This window comes from Takifugu flavidus, chromosome 3 (genome assembly GCF_003711565.1).
Source record: "Takifugu flavidus isolate HTHZ2018 chromosome 3, ASM371156v2, whole genome shotgun sequence".
NCBI classification, from domain to species: Eukaryota; Metazoa; Chordata; class Actinopteri; order Tetraodontiformes; family Tetraodontidae; genus Takifugu; species Takifugu flavidus.
In genome coordinates this window covers 14,002,393-14,013,787 of record NC_079522.1, presented here as the reverse complement: position 1 = coordinate 14,013,787, position 11,395 = coordinate 14,002,393, and the positions used below count along the sequence as shown (strand labels likewise).

At 43.0% G+C, this 11,395-nt stretch overlaps 3 protein-coding genes across 3 annotated transcripts; 1 reads left to right on the top strand and 2 right to left on the bottom strand.

Moving 5' to 3' along the window:
• Positions 1–5: 5 nt before the first annotated feature.
• Positions 6–5,203, bottom strand: trim25l (tripartite motif containing 25, like). The gene is made up of 16 exons (XM_057028572.1): positions 4,441–5,203; positions 3,815–3,910; positions 3,500–3,733; positions 3,199–3,358; positions 3,081–3,113; positions 2,962–2,997; positions 2,763–2,807; positions 2,638–2,676; positions 2,507–2,554; positions 2,353–2,415; positions 1,963–2,148; positions 1,770–1,883; positions 1,609–1,644; positions 1,419–1,487; positions 1,231–1,296; positions 6–779 (listed from the first exon to the last, which is right to left on the bottom strand). The coding sequence occupies exons 1-16, from the start codon at positions 5,068–5,070 to the stop codon at positions 205–207; spliced, it is 2,430 nt and encodes an 809-aa protein (XP_056884552.1). The 5' UTR covers positions 5,071–5,203; the 3' UTR covers positions 6–204.
• Positions 5,204–5,801: 598 nt separating this feature from the next.
• nudt15 (nudix (nucleoside diphosphate linked moiety X)-type motif 15) lies at positions 5,802–8,988 on the top strand. Its single transcript, XM_057028587.1, has 3 exons — positions 5,802–6,007; positions 6,242–6,438; positions 6,517–8,988. The coding sequence occupies exons 1-3, from the start codon at positions 5,859–5,861 to the stop codon at positions 6,642–6,644; spliced, it is 474 nt and encodes a 157-aa protein (XP_056884567.1). The 5' UTR covers positions 5,802–5,858; the 3' UTR covers positions 6,645–8,988.
• On the bottom strand, positions 7,021–11,395 carry cpo (carboxypeptidase O). The gene is made up of 10 exons (XM_057028586.1): positions 11,205–11,395; positions 10,022–10,128; positions 9,677–9,719; positions 9,490–9,591; positions 9,287–9,391; positions 9,087–9,197; positions 8,734–8,827; positions 8,197–8,399; positions 7,529–7,613; positions 7,021–7,432 (listed from the first exon to the last, which is right to left on the bottom strand). Exons 2-10 carry the CDS (start codon positions 10,087–10,089, stop codon positions 7,167–7,169), a joined length of 1,077 nt encoding a protein of 358 aa, XP_056884566.1. The 5' UTR covers positions 10,090–10,128; positions 11,205–11,395; the 3' UTR covers positions 7,021–7,166.

Here is an 11,395-nt window from a genome sequence, read left to right as displayed (position 1 = left end):
GTAGCTGTTTTTTACTCTTTAATAATGTCATAAAATTTTACAGGGTCATCGGTTTATACCTGCACAAATCACAGAAAAACAACAGTTTTTGCAGATTTGCAATGTGCATTTGAAAGATGAAACCTAACAGTCAAATCTTAACCTTCAGTCTTTTGTCCGCCCGGTTTTGAATACTTCCCTGCTGATGTGTTAAACTCCGGATCCTCATAATGAGCAGATCTTGACACTGTCGGAGTTGGAGTTGAACTTCCCAAGGGCAAAGTCCAGGCCCACCCCGACACCACTGCCCACCCCGAAGACAGCGTAAAGGGGCTGGGTAAAGTTAGCATGGAAGGTGTGAAGGTGTGTCATTGTGTCTGCCACGCTGTAGAAGGCCAGCATCCCCGATGACAGATCCAGGTAGATGCCCAGGCGTGGGGAGTAGGTGACTGGTATATCCCTCTTCTGATTGTCATGCAAAGCCGCACAGCACGTGTCTGACAGCTCTAGGGTCCAGGACCGAGCATTATATCCAAGACCTGACATGGCGTCTGACCCCTTCCTGCTCATTGCCCCATAAGCTACACCTATAGATGAGCCCCTACCTCGCCACTCCACCTCCCAGTAACAGCGCTGGGCATACATTGGTCCCTGGCACATCACCTGGGTCCAACCATCAAAACGCTCTGGAGTGTCAGGATAGGGTTGTGCTGCCCCCTGCAGGGTAGCTTTAGTGTTGCCTTCAGAGATCCCTAACCTTCGGTGGGCTGTGTTGGGGTCAAGGGTCAATGTCACTGAGTCTAGGACAGAGATAAATAAGCTTTTTAAAAAAACAATCAGAAATCAAGAATATTCAATTACAATTTAAATCATATACTTTGACTAGAAAATGTAGATAACAATCTTAAACACTAGTTGGCGGTACTTTAAAAATAACTAGGATGGGAGAGAATATTTATGCCTGTTCTGTAATTGTTCTGCATAGTGTGACAAAATTACAGCAAATTGTGCGGCGCCTTTAGCTTCAAACTATGTTCAAAGAGAGTGAAGTGATTTTTTTAAAGTCACTTTTAAGGATATTTACATCAAAATTTGCCATCTTAAAACAGTAAATAGTTACATGTATAGGTTTTTCTTTTGGTACTGCTTGTTACTGGTGTAAATATTACAGGAATATTTTGTTTCACCCAAGAGATTTATATTCAACATTTTGATTTAAGATAGATTTAGCATCATTCTTTTGAGACTTACACTGTAAGAACTCTTCTCTGCTCCTCGGCTCTGGGGCTTGCAGGCTGTCAATATTGATCTCCCTCACTGGAAAAACCAAACAATGTTTCATTCCAAGCATAAAATTTAAACATGAGTATCAACCACCTGCGTTTAACGCGACTGCTATCTTAACGCCGTATTCAGGACAAAAAGGGGCAGAAACTCACATGCAGGGAAAGCAGGGGTGTGATTCATGGAGGCAGGGGTTGGTGAATCCAGGAAGAGACTGGGGTTAACTGTCCAATAAAAATGTACAGTTAGTAAATTAAAACCACTTACACAAAGGCACACTTTTTGTGCTTTGAATGGAATAAACCAGAAGCCTTATTTATTTGTCTAAAGGCAGCATTATCTTACTTTCTGTCGGCATTTCAGACAGAGCAGACATCCCCCCTGTTGAGGAGACATAAGGTGCTTAAATAATTTGACATCAGTACCCAACCAAGGCCTAATTTAGTCATTCTAACTGTTCGTAGTGGTTCATTCAAGGGCAGTGTGGGAGCAGTGTGCAACTTTACATGGGTTTTGTCCTGCGTTAGTGCCGTTATTGGCTGGTGAAACTGGTGTGGCTGGAGTGGTGCCACGGCGATGGGAACGGAAGATGCTGCTGATAGACGCCATCCTACTGAATCCTGCGAGGACAAATGAGATGATGAGCATTTGCAAATCTTCGACATGGCTGGTTTGCTGCCTATGGGTTTGGTGCATTACCTCCGGTTGATGCTGCAGCAAGAGCTGGGACTGGCATTGGAGCTGGGGATGCTGGGATGGGAGCTGGAGTTGGGGCTGGCACTGCAGCGTTGACTGGTGGTCTGTGACTGGACCTGCTCCACAGTGACTGAGTCTCCCTACGGCTTGGAGTCGGGCTGGGGTTGCGTATGGAGGTGGTTTCACTAACTGATGGGGACCCAGTAAATTGATAAACTTAATCACTTTTTAAAAAGAGCAATCATTCATTAAATATAAATGTTAAAGGTCATGAAAAGGGCTAAAATCCCATTTCCATTTATTTTACCCAGTGGAAACCCAGTGGGTGTCTTATTAATTGACAACTTCTCCCATGATGCCATAACCTGGGATGATTGAACAGAATGAACCAACCTGTTTCTCTTTCCTCTCTTCTCTGTCGTTCTCGAAGTCTGGGTGAGTTGGTGTGGCCTCTGTCTGTAACAAGTAGGAAGAGGAGTCTGGAATAATGTACACACACACACACACACACACACACACACACACACACACACACACAGGGTCTTACCACGTGGTGTGTCTCTGCTCCTCACATCTTGATTCCTAAGACCTGAACCTAAATAAAATGTGAACATTAAACAGAGGCTTTTCAGTTTGTTTGTTTTTTAAATACTATCGTTACATATGTGTGAACATTACCAAGCCCACGTCTCTCTGTGGTGGGTCTTGCTGGAGAAGCTATAATTATATATAAATCAGAAGAAATTCATGAATCGGACCATTATACAGCACACAGACTGTATACTCACAAACACCGGACACACCTGGTGAACGAGTATTGGTGTTACGCGAAGCCAGACCAGAAAATACTAAAAAAGGAACAAGAAGCTGTATGAATATTCTCCCAGATGATTTAACATCTATAATGTAAAACTATTACATTTTTATATTGCTGGTTAAACTCATAATTTGGATTTCTTGGCAGATTAGTCATGACAATATTCTGATATAAAAAAGACTCACGTTTAAAAATCCCTCCTTTCTGTGAGTTACGACTGGCTGAAAGAGACAAAAAAAACTCATTGTAAGGTAACGGGCTTGAACAAAGCTGCAGCCAGCACATACCAATATTTGAAACTTACAGTCTCCCAGCGTGAACAGAGTTGTGTCATTGACTAAAGGAAACAGACAACAAGGTGAAGAAAGATGAGATGTAAAAGGATAAGCAGGCAGAACAAATAAAGGCTTTTGCTGTAGGACCTTGCTTGGTGAATTTGCCCAGTTCCTGGTTGCAAAGATCCTCCACTTGCTCCCTTAGGTCCAGGACGGTGTCTCGTATGGGCTCGAAGGAAGCTTCTAGATTGACTGTCACAGCTGGCAGATCGCCCGTGTCCAGGGGACTGTTCATGGACTCACACGTCTAAGTGGGAATAAAACAGCCTTCCACTAGAGGATTTAAGCTCTACGTTCTTCACACAGCTTTCTTATTGCTCATCATGCTCCAAAGAAACATTTTCCATCATGCCTTTCATCAGAACACCTATCACTTGATCTGACCTACCTGCAGGTAGTGGATGTGGTCCTCACATTGAGCCAGGTCTTTCATATCAGAATCCCTCTTCTTCAGCACCTTTATCTCCGCTTCCAAGCTGTCGGCCACCTCCTGAGCCTGAGACATCTTTTCCAGATTGGCTTGATCCAGTACTTCCTCCATCAGCTCCTGCAAACGCTCCACTGAACGCTGCAGCTCCTTCAGAGTCTGCTCTGTGTCACTATGCACTTTAATTGCAGACCGCTGCGCAGGGAAAGAGACGATGATGGTGCGAGGGTTGGTGAGGATTTGGGATTTTTGGAGAATAAAACTCTGCCGGCTTACCTTCGTCACCTCCATCACCTTCTTCAGGTTCTTCAGCTCCTGCTCTCTCTCTTTCAGTCTCTGTTGAGTCTCTGCCTGTAGGTCTGACAGTACTTTCTGCAGCAGGACAGGTGGAGATGTCATATTGAGATGATCTCCATCAAATGCAGGCACAAGAAAAACAGCCACACATATGACACAGAACGGAGCTTGAAACGGAGCTTCTTAAATGAAAAAGAATGCAGTTTGGAATGCTGGAGTCCCAATCACACACAAAGGCGGGCAGACAACACCTTAAACGGAAACCCATCAGGCACAACAATGGATATTCAACAAAGGTGCTACATGTGACCTAATGCAGAACCAGCTGCCCAATGTTTTAAAACGCCACAATTTAATCATGAAACGCGCTGAAAGTCGACAGAAAACAAGACATTTTTGACATCCCGCATCAGTTGCTAGCTTACAAATATATGCCATCCATGTTGATGCAGGCTGACCACTGTGCTAGTTTTTATTAACAAAGATTGATTCACAAGTTACTTCAGTGTAACCTCAGTGAAACAGTGTAAAACCAGACAGAAGTTCTGTCACTGTAACTCTCAACAACTGCCCACAACTGACGTGTCATCTCCATTTGTGCCTACCTGCTTCTCCAAACGCTCAACCTTGGTGGACACGCTCTCATGGCCTTTGTGCTGGTTGCTGGTGCATAACCAGCAGATGAAGGTTTTACACTGACGGCAGAAGAACTCCTGCAGGTACTTGTGTTGGGTGCAGATCTTCTCAGCCAAATTACTGGTTGGTGCGACGAGCTCATGCTGCTTCAAGGCCTTTTTGGTTTGGTGGGGCTTCAGGTGGGCTTCACAGTATGAGCTCATGCACACCAGGCAGCTTTTGACTGCCTCACGTTGCTCCCCTTTGCACATGTCGCAGGCTACTGCTGAAGAAGATAGCTTGCCTTTGGGTCTCGATGACGAGGTGGTACCACCACGAGCGCTTCTTATAGAATCACGCACATCAGCTTTGAGGGCTCCTTTGCGTAACTGCTCCACAGCGTCAGCCAACATGGTATTCCTAGACAATGGAGGCATAGGACAGAAGACCTGGCGACATTGGGGGCAGCTGTAGATCCCTTTGGGTTCATCGTTGCTCCAGAAGTCCTTAATACAGGCCATGCAGTAGCTGTGGCCACAGGGAATGGTAACCGGGTCATTTGGGAGATCTAGACACACAGGACAGTTAAATTGTTCATTCGTCCACAGCTTAGAAGTCATCCTGATAGTAGTACACAGCTGAAAGCTTAAGAAAACAAAAAATCTACAAGAGAAAGACAGATTTTAGTCCAGAGGTCTTGGTGCCTTGATCCACAAGAGGAAAATACAGCTTCGGACTGCTGAGAGGAATGAGAGGGGAAAAGGGCGGGACTAGAGCCACCAGGCAGGTCTAGCAAGGAGAACAAGTGCTGATGGAAAGCTGTTAAGGAAAATAAGGTGTGAATGCACTGAAAAATGTTTCATTAAGCAATTATTTGTCTCCAAATATACATTATCGAAAATTGCTATTTATTAATTTCATTACATATTATATAACAATCAAAAAAGGTTTGAAAATTATAGACAACAGGTGAGTATTCTAGAATTACTAAACCCACCAGTGTTTTGTAACTTAGTCTTGTGTCTCTCAGTAGGTTCAATAATTCTACCAAATAAAGGTTTTTTTAAAAAAAAGTGAAAATCAGTTGCGGGGGTATCCTGGAGAAGAAAGTCTAAAAAAAAAAGTAATCTAAAATAACATCAGCAATTTCTATCACTAGGTTGAATGTGTACAGATCTATATGTCATTTTCTAACAACATAAAAATAATAGATTTGACAATAAAATAAAGGCAGGAGTTTAATATTCCCACCATATTCAGATTTGGTCGGACCACTACCACTGATCAACGAAACAAGAGAACTACTGTCGACCAAACCGGTTTTTAAACGAACACGGAAGTGCGGAGAGTGGAAGTATCTTGTAGGTTCACTGGGCTGAGGAGTGACAGTTGTTGCTAACGTTGTTTCATGTCAGGTAAAGCTGTAAATCGTCCAGGCGTCGGGGTCGGGGTGCTGGTTACAGACTCTGCCCACCCAGGCTGCGTTCTTCTGGGAAAACGAAAAAGCAAAATGGGCAAAGGGACGTACCAGCTCCCCGGTGGGCATTTGGAGTTTGGGTAGGTTGGTAGTTAGCAAACTCTAGACCACTGGATGCATTACAAACAGCAGTTGTCCACTTAATAGTTCGGCATGCGCTTTATTTGTACTCCTTCAGATTGTATCAAGATATTCTGTTATTTGATGACTCCTCAATGTCTGTCCAACCTACCCTAAAATGTGACACTGCCATGTGAAGGAGCTGAATGTGACTTCCGGTGCATGTGATACATTTCCTGGCTTGGCTTTGAAAGGGAGACGTGGGAGGGATGCGCACACCGAGAGGTGTTGGAGGAAACAGGCGTGCGTTTGATGAACGTCCGCTTTGCATCGGTGGTGAACTCTATCAAGCTGGAGGAGGCGTACCACTATGTCACCATTATAATGCAGGGTGACCTGGACAGGAAGCAGTCAGGAGAGCCAGAAAACCTGGAGCCAGAGAAAAATGAAGGTATTTAAGATGAGGATGCTTTTCCAGTTGGGCACCATGGAGCAGCTCTTGACTGAAAAGTGTGTGGTTCCCTCTCAGGTTGGACATGGACACAGTGGGACCAGTTTCCTCCTGAGGATCAGCTTTTCTTGCCACTTGCCGGTTTGAGACGACAAGGTTTCTGTCCCTTCAGGGCAACAACATCAACCTCTGAAACTCTGCTGTAATGTTGCCGAATACACTCACTGTGGGTTTTTCTTCTGTTAAAGCTCACACAATCATCTCACTCAGCCATTCAGAAATATTTCAGTATTTCTTCTGATGTGGTACATTTTACAATGTGGAGGGGAACAAAAACCTTGCATCATATGTGTCCTTGTATTCTAATCTAGTTTTAACAATGTTTTAGACCATTTCTTGTCTATGTTGAAAGACAAAGTGAATTGCCTTCCTTATGTTCATCATACACATCTACCCAAGAATAAATCTTTGTTTCCATTTTATGTGCACTAAAATTTATTGACAAAATAACAGAACTCCAGGGACAGATCTGACTGATTAGACATTTTACACTAGTTTTATAGTAGTAGTAATAATAATAATATCATTAATAATAATAATAATAAAATTAATAATAATAATAATAATAGCACAAGGAGAGACAAGGAGCAACAAATATTTTGACATATTTGTCATGCATTACAAAGGAATTAAATAGAAAATGTTTCTGAAAATCATGAACTTTCGCATCACATCAGATTGTTGCCAGTGACCGCTGCTGCCGACAGAACGGTCCACAGCGCCGTAGCAACCGTTGCTGCGGCGCTGTTAAAGGTCTTGTCATGGGCATAGGTGATGATGTGCAGCGCTCCGCTGTAGGCCTCTTCACAGGTTGGCTGGATCTGATTCTCAGGAAGCTTGAAGCCGAAAGTCCCATTGTCTCTCAGCTCAAAGGTGTAGGCGAATGGGATCCCTTTAAGACGAGCCCAGTCTCTGGATGAACCCGAGTTTGGGTCTATAAACAAGAAACAACATGGAAGGCAAATTTGGGGATCATCCAGTAAAATTTGATATAGGTAAAAAGGAGTCGTATGTTAGATGGCCCACTTACACAAGACATCCGGGGAAGTTCCGACAGTGTAACTCATCCCGTGGACCTTTCTGATGGCCTCTGCTGCACCATTGCCCACCTCCATCTGAGGGGGCAGGCGTGAGACCGTTTCATAAATGAAAGTTTCAACAGAACATCACAGGCATGTCGGTCTAAACAAGAACACTTTTACGGTCGGTGAACCTGTAAAACGTGTGAGATGCTCTCACAACTAGGTGGAGCTGTTCTCTTAAGCATGAGGGAATTTAACCGTCAGCTGACAGAACTCAAAGACACGTGGGATTGTGACTCCATGCTCATGACGCTGTTTTTTGATATGTTGCACATGCTGGTGGGAGGTGTGGGAGATGTTTTAACACCCAGTCAGAACTGCTGAATGATGCAGCTCCTTTTACATCGATTTTCCATGGTTATCAGATCGAGAATATAAATGTTTCAAATGGAAATAATTTAAATTTGGATAGGAGGTTTAAATTTGAGTGTTTTCCTGACAGCTTTTCGTTTTTTAGAGAGTTATATCTGTTGAATAAAATAACATGAATCAGCCAAATTAGCCTGTTCATAACTGCTGACTTCACAAAGGATGCCTTGTATTTGGGGGATAAGCCAAACCCCTCACATCTTCCACTATTCACATGGTAAATCCTCCAAATTTTTGATTCAAATACCAGCTCATCGTAGTTGGAGGCTGTGAAGTTGGGATGTCCATAGGGAAGAAGGAGCAGCTGGCCGTAGGAGTGGATGGTGAGGAAACACAGGAAGTCCTCAATCCGGCTTCCTACAAAATATGTCACGGCCTGGGCCTCGGGCTCGGACACAGGTTGGGTGCCACAGTAGATGTTGGAGCAGCAGTCAGTTGACACCCCGATTGCTGGAAAACATTGTAAGGGAACCTACTGTAATACGGAAGCACAGGTTTCAGATGATAAACACAGTTATTGTGAACACAGCAGTTTTTAGTCTTCAACGGTTGCTATGCTTTTCACCGGAATTATGAACAAATTATTTTTGTTGGTACCAAGCCCTGGAAAAACATCTAATTCTGGTAGAAAGCCAAAGCACTATGTTCCTTTGCTTTACTCAATTGTCAATAAAGCTTTGCTTTACTCAATTACCAATGATTTAGGTTATTTTATTGTAATATGGTGGAGCAGAGATGGATTTTAGTTGCACTCGTGCTCAGTGGAGTAACAAACACAACTCACTGCCCCAGTTGGCATCAAAGTTGCGGTTGAGATCAGTGCCGTTACAGCTGCAGTTGTAAGGTCCGGGTGACATGTTCTTCCTCCACAGTCGATCCTGAAAGGGTCAAATTCATTAGCGATACTGGACCACTCTTTCCGCCCATTTAGTGAATGAAAATGGGAAATAGACTTTGTGAATGGCTGCTTAAGATGGAAATGAATTTGTATGTTGTCCATATCCTGCGCCCCCCAAAAATAAATCAATTGAGAAATTGTGCACGCTTTAATAATCTATCTCTCTCCCATCTGTGGCTTTGGCTTCAAGAACCCTTCAAAATTAATTTGGTAAATATCCTTGGAAGTGAAGTACCGACCGTGGTCCAGGAATGGATGTAGCCATCAATGTTGAGCACCGGAGTGACGTAGAAGTCCATGTTAGTCATCATCTGCTGCATTTTTGGGTCTGTTTTATACGCTTGCAGGATCTGATTGAAGTTGGAAAATTAAACTTTATGCCCAGATGGATTTATTTGAGGTTAGTTGAGATGCACCTCATGAATTTCAGCTGCTTTACCTCTTTTACAAAGTACTGGCAGAAAGCTGGAGCGATCCATTCCCTGGCATGTATACCACAGTCCATCCAGATAGCCTTCTTTTTTGCCTCACTCTTCACGCCGATCTGAGCAACAGATGATATTTCTATCCAGACCTGCTTCTTGTGTTTTCATTTTTTTTTGGGGGAGGGGGGGGGCATGTTAGTTAGGCAACGTGTTTTACCTTGAGCAAACTAATGGTTCTCTTCTCATAGGTTTTTCCATATTCCACTATTGTCACAACGTCTGGGTGAGTCTTTGCAATCTGAGCCATCCAGTTGCTGACCTGCAGAGCAGAGAAGTGTTACGCATGACAGCGTATCGACATGTGCATCTGCATCTAGGCACACTTGTGATGATGCTTTTCTCACCTCTGGCATTGGGTTGTACTTGAAGTAGTCATGATTGATGCTGCTGCATGAGCAAAAATACACGAATGATATATACTGACAAAGGTCCTTGTATGTACCATCATTGAGTTTACTTCATTAAAATGCCGTTCACATTTTTAACGCTCTTACTGTTTACAGATGTTGTGAACTTGAAGGCAGCACCAACACTATCTAGTTTCTTTTAAAAGTGCACATTGGAGAGTAGGATTTTTTTTTTTAAATGCCAAGATATAAATTCTAACACTAAGCTCTCTGCATCAAATCAAGCTGATCCCATATTCATAATGAATAGTATTATTTTTATTTTTTTGCATTAAAACTCACCTTTCTGCAGTGGCTATTCCAATCAGTGAGAGCAGCACAACAAAGTGCAGTCCTGCGCCGTTACACATAGTTGCTTTTGTTAACAGTCGGCTCTGGGCGGCAATAAGCTGAATGTGAAATGACAGGAGTCTTTAGAGGAGTCTTTAGATGAGATAACGATACACCTTTGCCTCAGCCGCAGATCACTGACAGCTCACCACCACTTGCACTGTTATCATCCTAGTTAATGTTTCATCAGGGTGTTCTTATTTTGTTTTATTGAAATATTTCAAGTGTATATTTAAGTAACTTACTGTTTTTAGAAATGAGGAAAAACATGTTTCATGTACACTTGATAGCAGCCCATTTCCTTTATCTAAAGATGCTTCACAAATGAACAACTGTGCATCCGTCAAAACAGGCAGGAGTCATTCTCAGAACATAACGTGTGCTTCTTTCTTGCTTTTTGCAAACTTTCTTCCTTTATGACCTTTTGCCTTTCGCATCTGCTATCTTTTAATTGCACCTGCTCTATCCCACCCTGTACTCTTGGGTTTCCACCCAACATGTCTATTAGTGGTGGAGCGGACCGCTCTGACGTCTGTGCAGGTCACGAGGAGAGCCTGCTGATTTGATAAGCCGCGCCTGGTCAACGTGATGGCAGCTCCTCACATAAGAATCACATCACCTCGAATGAGATGAGCTCATGCAGCTGATAGTTGTTTTATCTCAGTGTAATAAGATCTTTCCTTTCGTCCGGTATGAAAAACAAAATAAAAAGATCCCTTGGCAATGCTATAACATGTTATATAAACTGCTGCAGGAAGCAGTGATCCTTGGCTAATTGCAACCAACAAAACTCAGTGAGTGCAGCTACTGCACTTCTTAACCTCAACAGGATTTTGGGTTGTAGGTTCCTCCAGCAGCCTGCTCTTTTGCTCTTCTTCCCTATACATGATTAATAAAAACGTCTGTTTTATCATACACACAGTGAACCACGTAAGGAATTGACATTGTCATCAACTCCTCCGGGTCTGATACAAATCTTCCAGATCAAATTATTCTAGTGTTAGAACTATATGAATAGTGGGGTGTAAATCAAAAGCGGGTCTCGGGCAGAGTGAGACTTCCAATTATTGACAGCACAGGAGATTCCTGAATTGTACTGGATTTAACTCTTTAAAAACAAACATGAAAACCATACCTTGTCAGCACAAATTGAGTGAACTTGCCCTTTAACTTCAAAACTGCAGGACTGCTATTAAAAGCATCTCAGTGAGCACTACAACTCTATTTTTGACCTTCAGAGTGCCTCTAGATTTTGCTTGATGATGTGCCAGGTTGCCTCTTGAGTTTCCTGCTAAAACCCTTCTTTATTTGGGTAATTATTAATTA